At 33.9% G+C, this 17,963-nt stretch overlaps 1 protein-coding gene across 1 annotated transcript in view; it reads left to right on the top strand.

The window, feature by feature from the left end:
* SNTG2 (syntrophin gamma 2) overlaps nt 1-17,963 on the top strand; it is a 209,788-nt gene that overhangs the window by 178,623 nt on the left and 13,202 nt on the right. The window contains exons 13-14 of the mRNA XM_041419899.1: nt 586-657; nt 4,322-4,564. Coding sequence (XP_041275833.1) covers nt 586-657; nt 4,322-4,564 — 315 coding nt within the window. The remainder of the gene's footprint in view (nt 1-585; nt 658-4,321; nt 4,565-17,963) is intronic.

Raw genomic sequence — 17,963 nt, 5'->3', positions numbered from 1 at the left:
TTAACAGCCTGTCATGTCAACAGGATTAGGTATTGAAATCAAAAGAAAACAAAATATAGGTGTTTTCATATTATTGAGCACACAGCTGATATTTTTCTTGATTATAAATATTGCAGTCACATAGTCCTTTTCCAGTTTTAGACTTAATATTGGGTTATTTCCTCCCTAGTGCATGTAAACTCAAAACTGAATTTAGGACTACATCTTGATCTATTGATTGTAAGTTTTTTTTCAGATTGAGACATGAAGGTGAATGACTCTGTGTTTGAGACTGAGTTCTCTGTGTTAGCATCTTAAGAAATAAAAATGCTTATGTAACTAATGACAGAGATTAGAAAGACATTTCCATCATACTAGGAAATGAAAAAATGAAATTATTTAACACCTTTTAATTCCTGTTTCTGTAAAAATTTAATACTATTCAACAGTCTTTTCTAAATACTGGATATTAAATATAGTGATGTGCCTGTATTTAAAGGATCCAGTAGAATAATGATGGGTGAAACCTTTTCAGGTTTTTTTCATCTGAAAATGATTTTCAAATAAAAAATGTGCTGATAATTATTTTTTTTATATATATTATAGGTAAGCACACTAGACTGGGTACGAGCTGAAAAAATCTATAACCTCTGTGAGGTTCTATTTAAAATTCACAAGGTAGGTTTCCCAACGGTTCCAGTGATTTTATATAGTAAAGAAAATTTACCTTTTCCTGTTGATGATAAGCTCAAATTAATCTTAACTAGGAATAACTAGTATTCAAATAGTTCATCTGTTGTTATAAAAAGCTTTTTGCAATTGCTAGTGCATTAGCTATGCAAATATAAGAAAATATGGAAAATAGGTTAAGCTCCAAGTGAGCAAGTTACTAACATTGTGTTACAATGCTTTCTTATTGAAGAAAGTTTTTAGTGTTAGAGCTGTATGAAGTATCAGTGAGACATACTGCTGAGCATGATATTAGCTTTTTCTTAGTGGGTCAGATTTTCAAGCTAATGTGATGAAAAATGTTCTTGCTGTAATTCTTGATCCATGCAAAGATATTTTTATTTTAGCAATTAAAAATATAAAATTATGTCCTTGTTGTATCATATTGATTGATTGTTTTATCAAGTATTGTAGTGTGTTTTTCCTTATAAAAGGCTCTGTTTGTTATAACGTGTTTGGTTTGTGTCCCATAGAATTGATTTTCTTCCCCCAACTAGGCAAAGTCATGTTTTCTGTCTAGCTTGTCCCAGTCAAAGATCTGGGGCAAAATATTAGCACTTTGTGTAAATTATTGACTTATAGAATAAATTGTCTAATAAATTGCATCAAATAGATTAATTTTATTCTCCAACAAAAACAAAACCTTTGCAGGTGAGATAAGGCTACTATGAGAGGCTATTTGTTAAGGAGAGTTGTAGCCACAGCTCTCTCCATCAAGAGCAGCAGGCATGACTTTCCCAGGCATTTTCCTGGGGAAGACTGTGCGAAAAGATTGAGAAACAATTCTTATCTACACTTGCTGCATCTGTTGTTGTGCACCTGTGGAATGTGTTATGGAGATTTGTTTACCAAAGGGTGATTTCTTAATTGGACACTGGTGATGGTGTTTTGATTGATTTACCAATTAGATCAATGCTGTATCGGGCTGCCTGTAAGGGTGATGAGTTTCTTAATAAATATAGTATAGTACAGTTTAATAGAATAAAGGGATTGATCAGCCTTCTGTAATCGTGGAGTCAATGCTAATTATTACCTGGCTGGGGGCCTGCAGCAACAGAGATTAAAGAATATTTTCAGAAAAAAAAAATCCATCTTTTCAGATAAAATACTATTTCAGTGAAAAATTAAAGCTTATCTTTAGTTCTCACCAGCTGCTGCCCTTTTCTGCTGTTTCCCCTTTGACTACACTTATGTTGTGGAAAAGGCAGGTTGTTACCTGTAACAGATCCTGCACTGAAGCAAAAGTGCTTAAGATTTTTGATTTGGTATTGGTGGGGGTGGTTTGGTTTGGGGTGTTTAGGTTTTTTTCTGTTGTAAGGGTTTTTTATTTGTTGGGGTTTTCTCTGATGCAGGTTATTCAGGACATGTGAAGGAAGTGTTTTAGCACTGCCATGCCAGGAAAACAGTAGTCCTGGAGTTCAGGACTAGAGCTCATCTCCAGAGGCACAGGAGGAGAATCATATTCTTGTAGTCATAACATTATTTTTGTGTGACCATGTCTCCAGCTGGGAACATATGGGCAAATTCAGGACCTGCCCATCACTAGCATACAAACAAAAAGTAGATGTTCTGTCACAGATCATTTATTTAGTCTCCTTCATTATTTTTTTATAATTTTACTTTTGGCTCATAAATAAATCTTGGGTTTTGATTTTGTTTTTTCTCCTATAAGTATTACTGCAAAAACTCGGTTCTTCCTGGAATATTATGGTAATTTCAAGGATATTCTGTCCTTCTGCAACTTCTGCAGTACTTTTTCATTAAAAAAAAAAAAAGAAGCTGGGAAATAAAGTACCCAAGATTCAACTCTTTAATGTTCTTGACATTTTAATAAATGAATGCTTAATTGCCAGTCTTCATGAATACATAAGGTAAAGTACAAAAGCTCAAACTGAACTCCTTAACCTCTTTTCCGTTGATTCTTTGGTATAAATGACAATGAAGCAAACAGAACAAATCCAAAAAATTGTAAGAGATTAAGGTTTCTGCATTAGATATTATAGAGTTATGTTGTAAAGACTGCCATTTAGGGAGGGGGTTCTTAAGGATTTTCAGAAGCTGGTTAGCATTAGTGCAAAACCCTAGGAGAGTGTGTTATTGTGTCTTCTCATGAAAGATGGATTTTAAGGAGAAGAGCTCTGGTTACACACCTAATTGTAAGCTTCTCATCTATGTTTATTATGGTGCAAGAGTTAAACATGGAAAATAGCAATCCAATGTGGAACTTAAATTTTAAAACAGAATTTTTGATATATTTTAGATTTGGGTGTATGCATACATACATATAAATACACAAATATGTGAATTAAAATTCATATATATGATATATCCTTGCATATTTCTGTTCATTTGGTGGTAAGAGCCAGATGATTTGAAATGTAATGTCTTGCATCACCTGTGTTTATTCTTACAGCTTGCCTCATAATTCAAACTCTTACTGTAGTCCTGTACATTTTTAAGTAATTTGTCATAAAAACATTTATTTTCTTTTATTGTCTGGTATTTTCACATGCAAAATTAAAAAAAAAAATTGTTAAAATAGCAGTCTGCAAGCCAGGATATGCAGCACTGAGTCTTGAAACAGATTTAATACCTGTCACTCCATAGCTGCTGAACACCAAAATATATGCAGAAATTTTGTTCAGCTTCCTTTTCAATAGTGCAAAGGAGTGTTGTAAAATAACTGAGCTTCATAAAGTCTGTTCTCTCCTCACGTAATTGCAGGGCCAATTTTGACAACACAGTGCTTTGAACCATGGTGGCAATACGTGCTGCTCCTGAGATGCCCCATGAATCATTGCTAATTATTTTGGGGTTTCAGTCTTTTCTGCCCCATGATATCACAGAGAAATGGGGATAGGGAAGGGTTCTACCTGATAAACAGAAAAATAAAAATATGTGTGATTTGTAAATTCAAGCTGTGAAAGTACTTAGATGTGTAAGTTGCAGCTTTTTAATTTAGTTTTCTTTTCCTCTATGTTAATCAATGAAGTCTTGAAATATTGGGGAAGTTTCTTGTATTAATTTTTTTAAGCTTACAAAACATTCTATTGCAGGTATATTTTTTATTATGCAAGTTTAATGTACAGTTTCTCTTTATCTTGAAGGTGATGGCAGGATCTTGTGTCAGTCTCCTTGTAGTTACAGAACAGCATTGACAGCTGTAAGAGGAAATGCTCTTGTTGTCATTTCCAGAATTAGCCCTGGGGATCTTGATAAATTACTGCATTCCTTGGGCTTTAGCATATTGGAACCCAAGTAGAACGGAGTAAATATAGTCTCCTTTACAGCTGGTACACCGCTTCTGGAATGTCTTGAAACATTCACAGATTTCCTTCTTTTTCCACTGTAAACAATATATTTGTTCAAACCCACTTCAAATTATATATGTATTGCTTAGGTAATTTTGATAGTGTTTTGGAACTGCAGTAGTAGCTTGGATTAAATGATAGGGGACAAAATGAATAAGAATCAAAGAGAGAAGCTGTCTTTGACATAATTATTTAACTCCTAGAATATTTCTTCAACACAGTTGTTGACATAATGGCATAGTATAGCCAAGTACCTATCACTTACTGAAGATAGTGTTGCTTCAATTATTTGGTTTTGCCAGATGAAGAATCACATACTGAAACATATCTTTCAGCTCTGGCTTGCTGATGATTGCTGGCTACAAGCAAACTTGTATTTAGGTATTCACCAGGACTTTGATCTTGAAGACCAGAGGCCGTATTGTTTCAGTGTTATGGTTGGACATGGCAAGAGCCACTATTTCAACGTAGAGCTGGGCAGTGAATTGGCAGTGTGGGAGAAATCATTCCAAAGAGCAATTTTCTTGGAAGTTCAAAGAACAGGGGTAAGTACAATTTAAATAATTTAATCTGTAAAATAAGTATAACAAGATTTTGAATTATTTGTATGTTTAGTAATAGTCATGTCCTCCATGACTAAGCATCTGAGTACCTTTAATAGGCTGAAGACTTCTGAAAGCTTCATCATCACATCAATATTCTTCTGCCAATGACTGTGTAATACCAGTCAATGAGCATGTTATGACAGAGTGAAAATTGAAAGTTATCATTTGCAAGTTCACCTTGATTATTAAAAACTGGAAATTAAGACACTTTACCACTGGAAAACTCTCAGGACTGTATTTAGTCCAACTTGAACATTTTCTTCCAGAAAACTAATTTTCTTCTCACATAAGGTAAATATGATATGTGTTACGTAGTGCTTCTGTATTCAAAGAAGAGATATTTTATTCTTATATTGTTAATTGTGAATTGGGATTGTCCTTGTTGACATTGGAAGAGTTTGAAGACAGTATAAAAGTGAAAAGAAGTTTGTAATAGTCTTGAATTCTCAAAATTAAACAGCAGATTATCATTTTCTGCTGGCTAGTAAATCTAGATCCATACTCTCTCAAGTGAACTGGATGAATGTTATGGGAGTGTATGCATTGAGACTATAGGCCTTTTCCAATTAAAAATATATTTACTCAGTTTAACACAAAGACAGACTTGATTTGGTGTGCTCAGGTTTGCAGTGCCCTGTGTACATCCTAAAGACACTGGAAACACTGAGAACACTGGATCACAGCATTGTATTAACATCACTTGCAAGGAGCAGCAGTCCTATCTCAGGTGGTTAATCAGCTCATCTAAATTTCCAAATCTCTGGGATTCTAAACAGGTTTCTGGGTTCTAACAAGGTACTTAATTAGAACCCTTCTATTTGTCTCTTTAGACTGATGAAGGAACAAAAAGATTTTGTAACAGTCCCTAATCCTGAACTGCTGAGAAGGAATGCAGTTCTTCAGGAAAAAATTGATCCTTGTATATATTATCCATATGAAAAACAGATAAGATATAATTAAAATTAAGTATGACAAGCATGCAGAGTAGCTGGCTCCTTATCTGATTAAATTTCTGATTATTTATTGTTAAATCTCAAAACTTGCTTTTCCTTTACATCCTTAAAATTAAGGAACGATTCTTACTTGTGGAATGATCTTTTGTCATTTGAATCAGTCATCTAGACTCATTTCACACAAAAGACATTAAATTTTCTGCAGCTGTGGTTTAACCTATCTGAAACCACCAGGAAAGTAATTCAAATAAAATCCTGATTACAGTGATCAAGTCTCCATATGTGTTTTCATATGTCTTAATTTTCTCTCACATAGTTAAATACATCCAAATTTACTGTAAACTACTATGTCAGTGGAGTTCACAGTACTGTGATCAGTCTCCAGCAGTGAAAAGTCTTTTGACTGCACTATTTTCTTTCTTTCTTCAAAGCCTAAATTCTGTTGTGAGTGCCTTTCTTTTCAGAATGATGTCAAGAGCAGCATGAATGAGGTGCAATTTAACATTACATAGAATATTTCAAGTCATAGAAAAGGTACTGGCATTCCAATATCCAGAAAATTCAAGCTTGTCATTGGTATGTCAGTCTGTAAAATTTCTTTCTTTTGGAGAATTTTGGAAATTATTTTTTATTCATAAGTGATTGGGTAAGATTCATGGCTGTTGGATTGCATTGTGCCATTTCAGCCATTCTTATTTAAATGGAGCTTGGTCCATTTGATGTCCTGTGTAGCTAGGATCTTGCCCATGAGGGTTTTTTAACCTTTTTCTGTACATACCCTTTCTATTTGGTGTTTCTATAATAAGAGCTGTATTTCTGAGAAGATTCTGTCCTTACACAATTTATGAAGAAAATGTTAAGATGCTGTGGTCCTTTTGAATTTTATCTGCCTGTGTTGGGTGATTTTTTTTTTTTTTTTTTTTTTTTTGGCCTTTCTTTTGAAAATGCTGCAGTAGATGACAGCAGCAGTAGATGACAGAAAGAATGCAATAAAGCAGGAAGAAATACCCCCCACAATATTGCTCCCCTTTCAGCTGTCTTAAACTCCTATTTCACTCTGCAATTGTTTACAAAATTTTACCAAGAAAACTCTGAAATTCAGTGATCCTGGTAAAATTAATCTATTTGCAGACAATGGCAACAAACAAACAGATGTTGAATCCATGTACTAGAAATACATGGGGTTTTTTCCTAGAAAAACTTTTGTGGTTGCTCATAGCCTAACTTGGATAGATGGGGACAATAAAAAAGCAGGAGAAGTGAGGCAGAAAGGCAGTTGAAATAGAGAAAAAGTGTTGTTAAAAAGTATTCCCATGAGGCTGGTAATAAAAGTCAGCATTGCAATGGTGGAAGATAGGCAATGAAATTCTCTCAGTCATACCTTGAAGTTAAATCAACTCCTGCAAATCCCTGAAAGAATGCTTTTTTCATCTGGAACATCCTAAACAGTGCAAGATGAATAAAGGATGCTTAGATTAGGTAATTTTTCTTCTATTTTTTTTCCAAGATTTTTATGGTTTAGAAAATCTTCAAAAATAAGAGACTAGCACATTTTCCAGAGCTCTTACTAGTTCTTTGACCCTTCAGGTTGGACTTATCAGTAGCATAGGATATTATTCCACATTTTTTCCAATGTTATCTTGTTTTAATTTCTTAATCGGTATTCTTCCTTTGCCTTAGAGTATTTTTTCCAAAGGAATTTATTAATCATATCCAAGACTCAGATGGGTCAAAATAAATGAATGCAGAAACATCTCAAAGGGATGATTTAGATCAGTTCTGTTCAGTAGGAGGATGGAGGAGAATATTGGAATAGTGGACAGATGGAAGAATGACAGTAATATATTTTACTGTCAGCTGTAGAAAAATTGAACCACAGTTTTGTCATCTTGAAACCTTGTACATGTAAGCTTTGTTTGATGTCTGGAAGACAACACAGGAGAGGAATCTGCTTTTCAAATTAAAGAATTATCAGGAGACTGAAAAAAACCATGCAGTGGGAAAATCATCTACCACAGTGTCTCTAAAGTACCTGCAGTTGGTATATAGTGATAAGACATGGTTGCATACTCTCCTCACTAGCAATTCTAACACAAAAGAAAGTTTTCCCTTCATACTTCCAGCTGTGATGAAGATGCTGCAAGTTCTTTCCAATCCTCATAAAGCTGAATAACCTACTGTATTGAAACCATTTGTGTTGCTTGGACAAAATATTTGTTTAATATGAGTTACTTGAGAATTAAAATAGGCTGGATCCCATTAAATTATAACAGAATAATCAAGAAGTTTTGCTGCCTTATTATTTTCCATGCTTAAAGGTAAGTACTTCTAGTTAACTTCTTTCCATTTTGTTCCATGATTCAGTGACTGACATCAACAGAGAAATAAACCCTTCAAATACAATTTTTTTTTTTTTAAAGTCAGGGATATGAATGTATAGAGAAATGTTAGCAGTAAAATTCATGTTCCTGGAATGATACAGAGTCATCATGTGAAATACATACATTACAAATAAAATCAAAGTAAACCAAGCAAAATAAACAAATGAAGATTAATCAAGGTTGCAATGTTGCAAGTTATTTCACTTAACACGACTGGAAATCCAAAATAATTTTATAATGAACATAAATATATGATGCATTTTTCCTGTGTTTTCCCTCTTTTAAAATCAATTAACATAAATCCCATAATCTGTGGATGTTTTATGTTTTTGTATGCATTTTTAATATGTCTTTATTTTCTGAGAAGTTAACACCAAACCATTCTCTATAGTAAGATTCTTGATGCTGCATATATGACATATATGCATATAATTGTTGTGACTCAGAATTGCTCTCTGACAGATTATGTCTGTTCCTGGATAAAACAAAAACAACTATTGTGAATAACTGTGCATGTAGACCTAGAGCTTTGTTTCTATAGCATTCCCACATTAGACTTGCAAATTTCTTTCTACAAATATTGTGCTGCTAAAACACCATGATGAAAATTCCTAAAAAAATTATATAATAGATAAGTGCAATTGATAATTTTGTATTGTTTTGTAAGCAACAATTAATTGCTTTTGCATATTTGTTATTCAGCTAGTCACTCTTTTCCTCCATGAACTGGAGTCTTCCATGCTTAAAGAAGATGACAGACACAAGAGTGACATATCTTACACAATGCTTAGTTCACCATCTTCCTGTTCCACTTTAACATTTCTCCCTATACACTCTGTCTTCTTCAGGCTGATCGGTATGAAGTATGTAAGGAATCCAAAATCAAGTTATTGATGGTTAAAACCAACCAATCAACAAAAAAATTCGCATAACTGTTTTGAAGAAATGTTAACTCAATAACCTTTCCTCAGCTTTATATGTCTTTGCCTTTTTGCTTGATGGACTATTTTTCATTAATTATCTGGTCCTGGCTATCTTTGGTATGCTCTCTCCTATCCATCTTTTTAATTTCTTTATAATACCTTGTCATAGATTTTGCTAGTTCATCAGTTTAAATTAATTTCTAATGTATTCATAATATTTTCATCTGAGAAAATGAAGTTTCTTTCCATGAAAAATATATTGTTCATTGTACAAATCCTTTCAGAATACTGTTGACAGGTGTTGATTTTCACCTCTTGGTTTTCTAGTAAAGATTTATGGGTTTAAAGTTTTCTATGTAAAACTCGTCCATGTAATGCTTCCTTCTCATCGTTCCTTTTCAGCTCAGCAAATAATCTGTGCAACCTCCTCATTACAACACCTGCTTGCTGTTTGTTCTAGACTGTTACTTAATTTTAGATGTATATCTTTGTTAAAAATCTTCTTGAAGGGTTAACTACAATTAATTTAAGACATACAGAAGTGAATAAATTCTTTCCAATTTACCTCAATAATCTTTCAAGGAAACCAGGCTTTTTTGTCATAATTTCTCTTTAAAAGCATTCAGCTGACTATATTGTATAAAATAACCATTGACTATATTGTATAAAATAATAGTGACTGTATGCATACATACTACTTACTAACCAGTCACAAGCAATAATTGATTCATAACATGAAATGCAGCATTTATATTTTAAATCACATACTTGTTTCTATGGTATGTAAAACCACATAATGATGACAGTTCTTCAAAAAGAACTGCACAAAATTGCACTGACATTTTAAGACTTCACATTTTCTCAAAATTAGTGGATAAATAGCTCCCATATCTTGAACAGCTCAAGAGCCAAAAATAATTTAGTTACGCATTTATTCTTTGTCCACTGGAGATAACGATAAATTCCTCATGATTTCAAAATTAGGAGCCAGATGGAGAAAATCCCTTACATAGAAGCTCAAATGGCTTCTAAATAATTTTTTTTTTTTTTTGTAGACTTAACTTCAGTGCTTATTTTAGCAACATGCCTTCATATTTGCTTAATGCTGAGTGTTCAACAAGTCACCAAGAATATAAATAGTGAAGTGTGCTGGTCAGGGTTATTGATTCCTTGCATTCCCAGTGTATGGGAGACAAGCTGCATGGAAGTGTACAATCAGCTCCATCTGAAACTAATTTTTTTATCATGAAAGGTACATGTTCAATTGAAGATTTTGGATTTAGAGAAAACAGAAGAGTTTTTGATGTTCATATCAAGACAGCATACAAGAAGTTCAGTTCCTGTATCTCCTTCCTGCAACATAATGCAAAATGTGTTTTCTAGTCATTCTCTAGTGACATTTTGAATTGATTTTACTACAATTCCAGTTAGATGTATATCAGAATCGATTTTAGAGAGTGTCCCCACTAGAACTTGGTCAGAGATTAGTTGTTTCCACTTGTCTGTCACAGCTTAAGTCTTCCAAATACCTGACTCCTGAGATACGCAGAACTTTGGCTTTCTCAGTAACTCTGACATCAAAACAAAAACACTAATTTTTTCTGAGCATCTTTGGGAATTAAGTGGTGCTGCAGAAATAGTAGTCTAAACCACCCTCGGAGACTGAGCCAAAAGAAATCCACTTAAATAAATAAAACCTAGCCGAAATTAGATAATCTTGATAGGAATTGTCATTTCTATGATCCATTATTGGACATTTATGATTTTATTAATTTGTCATGGTGACCTGAGAGGTTGAATAAATCATGATTGGTCAATCACAATGTAAACCTTGTGAGCTGCATGTGCTGTATTGAATTGCAAAAATATTAAATGAAGTTGGCCAAATTTTTGGTTTTTGGTTTATTTTTTTTTCTGTGATGATTGCAAAGCATATATGAAACAGAGTTATATGTAGGATTCCCTTTAGAATGGAAATGCCACCATATGCTAATTTCAGAACTAATTCTGAGACAAACATTTAAGCAAAGGAAATATTCTCCTTATATTCAGGTGAGATATTAAATAGCATTTAGATTAGGTGAGATTTATAGTGTCATTAAAAGATGCTCTCCAGTTTGTTACAAGAAGCACTCAGTTTAATTACACAATTAAGTTTTAGATTGTTTTCATTATGCACAGAAAGCTTATTACAATTACAATTTAACTGGTCACCTTTAGAAATAGTGTTATATTCTAATTCATTTCCACACTGATGCAAAAAACTCACCATTCGCTGACACAAAGAAAGGTTCTGAGAGCCATACAGATGAATAGGTAATACATTTTCAATAATTGTTAATAATTCATTAATTCACATAACAGATGAAGAACAAGCAATATGTTTATTAGAACTTTTAAAACAGTGAGAGAATGTAACAATTTTCAAGGCTATTGAACTCAAACTTGTTTCTATGTTCTGTATTTTTGACATGATTAATATAAAATGTTGACCATTATCCTGAAAATATAAGATATTCTTAAAATTACATTATTTATATTGAAAGAATAAATCTAAATAATGTTATATTACATATATTTATTTCTAAATCCAAATATTTAGATAAAAATTATGTCATGGGATTCTAGTTTTGTTATTATTTTCCAGAGGATCTTATGGACTTGAATACGCAAGAAACCACAAGAGAGCTGGAGAGGGACTTTTTCAAGAGCATGTAGTGATAGAACAAGTGGGAATGGCTATAAATTGGGAGTGCAGTTTCAGATTTTGTGTTAGGAATAAATGCTGTATTGGAAGGTGGTGAGGTGCTGAATAGGTTGCCCAGAGTTATGCCGTGGATGCCCCATCCGTGAAGGAGTCCAAAGCAGGTTGGATGGGGCTCTGACGAGCTTGATGTATTGCAAAATGTCCCTGACTATGGTGGGTGGGCCCATTTTGGACCCTTCCAACCTAAAACATTCTGTGATTCTTTTAAATCTGTCAAGAATTTGCTGTGAAGAATTTACTATCATGGAACTTCAGATTTATAGAGTAATATTACCTTAGAATTTTGATCCTGGATTGTATGGTTGTAATTTTGGTGTTCCCTATAATTCTCTACCCACAATTTATAAGAATCAGGCAGAAGAAGAAATTCCCAGTGAAAGCATCACTGAGTCACAGCTGAATTTTGCACTCAGGAATGTCTCTTGATGATATTTCTGATTAATTCCCTTTTCAACTCTGAAATTCCAGAATTTACAGATCACCAGAGAAGAAAAATGTTTATTATTGTGTAATAACAAACTGCATCAGAATGAAGTCATTGTCTTTGCTGAAGTAAGCCAGTAGTGGTCTACTGGTTCTACTAAAACAAGCAGTGTCAGCTTGATTACTGTGATTATCACTGAGAATCTGCCTCAGGGTTATGAAAATGTGCTTGTGACATGTAGGAAACATAGGAAATGCAGGAAAACATGTAGGAAACTTAACACTGAAGTCACTGTTGATTCTTGCCTTTCTTTACGGAAAAATGAGTTGCTGCAAAACAGAGAAAGTATTCCTCAGATACAGAGATATGGAAGCACAATCTCTTTCTGACATAAGCAAAGGCTAAAGAACACAATTTGAATTTTCCTGCTAGGAGGTAACAATTTCTAAGCTGTTGCCCTTAGAATTTGTCCTCCTGCATCCATTTTTCACACTGCCTTTTCCTGCAACCAATTTAAGCCATTGTCTGCCTGTTCAGCAAAGAGGGTAGAAGGTCTTTTCTTCTGTCAGATTTGCTTTAGCCCTAGGTTCGTATCACAGAGAGAATGCCATGGCCAAGAGTAGGCATCCACCACTGCATTATCTCTCTTGCCAAAGAGTAGCTGAACGTACAAGTTCACCTCAGTCTTGCTACAGGATCGCAATTCCCTGTGGAGTAAAATTCACTTCATTCCACATGTACATGTAATCCTAATGTCTGAATGGTGGTTTAATGCCTTATCTCAGTGGTGCTGAAAGTATCTGAAAAGACAGTCTGTACAATGAGTGCTGTACTCAGCAAACCATTTTTGCAGTTAGCTGCTATAATGTCATGAGCATTAAAAATTAAATATTATGCATAAATCAGATAGTTATTTCAATAGATGACCTCAAGGGAAAAGTTTCAAGTTGAGCAGTATCCTGAGAAAGCAAGCATTTAAAACATGGATGTATTAAACCTAGGTATTATTTTCTAAAGCACTGAGCTAGTCCCATTTTTACCGAAATAAATAGAAACTTTCTTTGAAATTCAGTGAAAATATAATGAGCCATCATTTGAGTCCTTTGAAAAATCTTACTTTCACTGCCAGTATCTCTTGTATACATATATGCTAAACGACAAATGTGCATAAATGTTTAAAAAAAACAACTATAACATCTTGAAATCATCAGATTACAATACCATCTTTTATAAGAGAATGCACTTTTTATACTAATACTAGCAAGGTATGCAAAAGAGAGTTATTTTAGGATATTATGATGTAATTCCTTCGGCAACAGGAACAGCAGATCATGAAGCAATATACAAGATTTTAAATCAGATCTGGTTTGTTTTGATGAAGTGGTTTTATTTGTATCTATCCATAATTATGAAAGTTCTGTAAACTTTTAATTGTGACATGATGAATTCCTTAAAGGTATGGGCAAATGAGTGGATCCGCCACAGTTTTTAAGTGAAGATGGTATTCATTTGATCACTCTCACTGAAATTATTTCACTGATACTTTTTTACTGATAGATGGAACAGGAATACACCTGAGTTTTGGGAATCTGTTCTAGATGAAATTTCTGAAAACTCTCATGCTTTTGGTGGGTGATGGATTTCATTGTTCCTTCATTTTCTGTTATATAATGTTAATTCAAAGTAACAATGCTTTTGCTGTACTTTATAAACATGTTCTGCAAGTTTTGTTTTTTAAAAAATGACTATATATAAAATATTTTATGCTAAAACCCCAATTTTTTTTTTAAAATATGAGAAAGCCAAAGCATCTACATTCTTAATTTAGTGATTCTGCTATTTCAAAGGGTTTAAAAAACATTTCTGTTTAGCATTAGTCATTCTATGCAAAAAGAATCTTGGAGGTTTTACAGGCTGTGTTCAGAATTAAATAATTTTTCCTTCTAGTACTCTCTCTGTGTGGGCTGATATATATTTCTCAGTACAACCATAATAACTCTGGTTGCTCTTATCTTTATTTTCACATTCTGCTTGGATTTTTTTAATGCTAAAAGGAGAATTTTCAAAAAGAATTTTTTTTTACATATCTGGTCCCATATTAAGGCTTTTACCAAACTCTATATTTTTGTAAATACATTGGATGCATTAAGACACCTTACTCCTGTCACTCCTATATGATTTAGAATCTTTTAAAAAGCTGCCATATAAAGTTTTGATGCAAGAATCTGTGTTCCAAACAATTTTTTGTCACTGTATCTTAAATGCTGGTATACATTATTTTTATTTCTAATGCAGAATAAAATAACACATCATTTAGGTCCTTCTCTCTTTCAGGCATTTAAGTTCCTCTGACAGTCCAACAAAACTCCTTCCATTTTTTACTGACATTGACAGAAAAACGAAGAAAAATATTAAATGTAAAGTGATGAGAGATTTGGTCTCAGAAGTAAAAAGAAACAAGTAGAAGTAAAAAGAAACAAGTAGAAGTAAAAAGAAACAAGTAGAAGTGATATTTGGAGGATGCTAAAATTTTATCAGTTCAAATTAGCAATGCTGGAGTGTTCTGCTCCAAAAATATATTCTTTGGCTTCATAGCATAATTTAATTTTAATGTAAATACTTTTTCTAAGAAAAGGCAAAATTTCAGAAAGATTTTAGCATTTTTTACATTGATGGCATATTATTTCCACACAGAGGCATAGCACATACTTTAATTTAAAGTAAGTGAATACAGTATGCAGTATGTGCACTGCATGGATATGGCCATTGCCTAAATGCTGTCCTGTCTGGTTAGAACTTAGTTTTAGAAAATATGTGTTAAATTCTATATCATGAGTATAGTGAGAAATAATGTCTGTGATCCCACTTACATATAATAAACCTTTACAGCTCATCTTAGATCAAATGTATATCTTTATCTATAAGGTGGTTAACAGCACAGCAGGGAAAATATGTAGTTCAAGCAGGAAAGTGTAATGGTATTGCCAACTTTCCAATTACTTTTTGGAAAATAAACAAGCCAAATCATGTACATGCCCATTATGTGTTCACTTAGACTAGAAGGTAGGTATTATTTCTGTATTTTGGCTGATTAAAAACACTAAAATTCTTGCTCAATAGAACATGGCTGTGTCCAAAATTAGTGAATACGTTGTGTATTGGTGCTATAGTTAAAACAAAATGAGGATTTCCTTCATGCAAGACAATAATTAACTGCAATGCAGCCAATCATCAACTGAATTTTTGAAACTGTACATGTGATGAGACATTTGGACCAACAGTATTAGAATTGTAAAAGTAATATCTTTTAAAATGAATACACACTGTATCATTTTTCTGTGTTACACTTAGATGAGCAACATCACTGAGTCTCACTTGATCCTTAGAAAACTTACTGCCATGAACTTAGGAAAAGGAGTACTGACTGAAAAGGTTGGTGCCCTGATTCTTAAAAAATTATGTTAAATGGTATTTTTTACTAAGAATCTTTGTGATGATCTCAGAATATGCTATCTCAACTGACAGTTATAGTTATTAACCTTGATTTTAAAAAGTTTACTGAAAAACAAAAGCGAGTTGAACCACTATTTCTCAAGCAGAATGTAATCCCACATCAGAGTAACATTAAGGACTCTATGTCTTCAAAAAAGAATCCAGAGAAACTACGCTGGATGCCTGTGTCAGAACTTAGGCAAATTTGAACCATCCATCTAAAGCACTGCAATCAACTCATGTTCCAGCAGTAAAAAAAGTCCATTGCAAAAAAATCTGTTGTATGTCATGATTCATTTAGAAGCATTTGGACTGCCCAGTCCCAGAAGAAACCAAATGTACTTATGGCTTTAGCCTACATGGGAGACCCCCGTGTGTAGAGAAATGAAAAGGCCTCTCTGTGATCCGGGGAGCCTGCATGCTTCCTTCTGCCATTGTACTTCAGCTTAATGGGGACAAGGCACCAACACAAAGAAGGAAACTGAAGAAGAGGAGGGTTCCTCTTTATTCTTGCCTTTCCTTCCCCAGACATCTGCGTCTGGGCTGCAGTTGTGCTTGCTGCCCCCCCAGTCTTCGTGCTTCAGCCTCATCACAGCCTGGTGACTCCCCATGAAGAGGTCCCTCTTTCTGTTTGTCCCTCGGGCTTTGTCTCTCACACGTATCTGAGGTATATTGGTGCTCTCCTCTCTGAGTGGAAATAAATCCCTCTTTTTATCTCTTCCCATATATTCACTTTCCAGTCTGAGTGTTTACTCACGTCATCTTGGGTTCCTAACACCTATAAACTGAGTTCAAAGCCCTTCTTTTGGTGCTAGCTGGTCTGTTTATAAACACATTCTCTACTGTGAGGGAAAGAGTCATAGTAACTCATAAACATAAAAGCTGGTTTTGAAATTAATTGGCTCTTCATTGTTTATATTTCTAATGTCTTTTACTGTTAGACAGAACCCTACATCAGTCTTTCTTTCAGAGTACTGGAGCAAACTCTCCCATGTCCTTGCCCTTTTGTAAAAAATGGTGAAAAGGACCTGTGCCATCATCAAGTCCAACCAGACTGATCACCTCCTTGTTAACTAGACCATGGACCATGTAGACCACACAGACTAAGTGCTATGCCTGGTTGTTTTTTGAGCACCAAGCATAGTTCAAAGCTGAATTATTTCAGAGAAATCTCTGTCTGTTGGAATGAGAATGAGTGTATATGTGTAGTCATTGTAACTATGAAGCCCTCTCAGGGTCTTGGAGTACAGATGCACAAGCCAGAGATGGACAAGACTCATACATCTGATCAGCAACAGGAGGTCTGTGTGAGGAATTCTGTCACAAATGAGTCAGATACAGTGTTCTTGTGGTATTTGAACAAGTGGTATTGTCAACTTAATGATCTTTTTATGAGTTAATATGCACTGAGATGCTGATACCTGAACATTGCACAGGTAAAAGTTTTGTTATTGTCTTTTATTAAAAATATAATATTCTGAGGATCTTTACATTGCTCAGAATACATCAGATGATTGATCTAGGTCATATAGTACAGTTTTCTTAGCTATTGCACTATGAGGCCTGTTCTCTCTGTTGTTTAAACTGTGACTTAGCAAGCTGGCTGATAGGCAGTGCTTTTTTTTTTTTTTTTTTTTTTTTTTTTTTTTTTTTTTTTTTTCTAAATTCACTGAAAGACACCTGAACCCAGATCTCTGATGTTAAATTTCCACATAAACAATTGTTGTGGATAGCCAAGGGTGATCACAATTGCAGCTGTATGGGAAGCTTATTCCAAAGGCAAAAATGGAAAGGAATAAGGCTCTGTCCTGGGGTCAATGAGTCAAGATGAGGGTCCTTACCACAGAGCTTTGTGAGAACCTGTGCAAAATCACTGAGGAGATGCCAGGAGCAGGCTTTTAAATTTATATGGCAAAATACAAGCTAATTCTGTCGTAAAGAAAACCCCGTGAGTCGGTTTTATAAGTAAAAAAATGCATATATATTTTCAATAACAGTGAAAATGAAGCGTGTTATGTTTGGCTCTGGTATTTTGGGAAAATTTCCAAACTGGTTCCATTATTTCCTAATACTGAATATTTTTAAAGTATTCCAAGCTCATTATTTGTGCATAGTTCATTTTAGTATTCACCATTTGCGGCTGAGCAATTTGATGCTTACCCATTAGGGGAATCTAATTTTATTCGTTTTAAAAATTGCTTTGCTCAGTCAGAGCTCAGCTAGTATGACCTTTTTAATTGGAGAATAATGGAGAATAAGTTATGGCTGGTGCTTAATGCCACCTTTTAATTACTGAATGAAATGTAAGGATATGTAAATGTCATTCTAATTGAAAATCAATCACTGAAATCTTTTTAAATGCCAAATAATATGATCTTTGAACACCAATGAGCAAAGTA

Source organism: Onychostruthus taczanowskii, unplaced genomic scaffold, assembly GCF_017590055.1.
Source record: "Onychostruthus taczanowskii isolate IOZ18803 unplaced genomic scaffold, ASM1759005v1 scaffold11, whole genome shotgun sequence".
Classification (NCBI taxonomy): domain Eukaryota; kingdom Metazoa; phylum Chordata; class Aves; order Passeriformes; family Passeridae; genus Onychostruthus; species Onychostruthus taczanowskii.
Note: the sequence above shows the minus strand (reverse complement) of the source record. Positions and strands in the feature narration are given on the sequence as shown.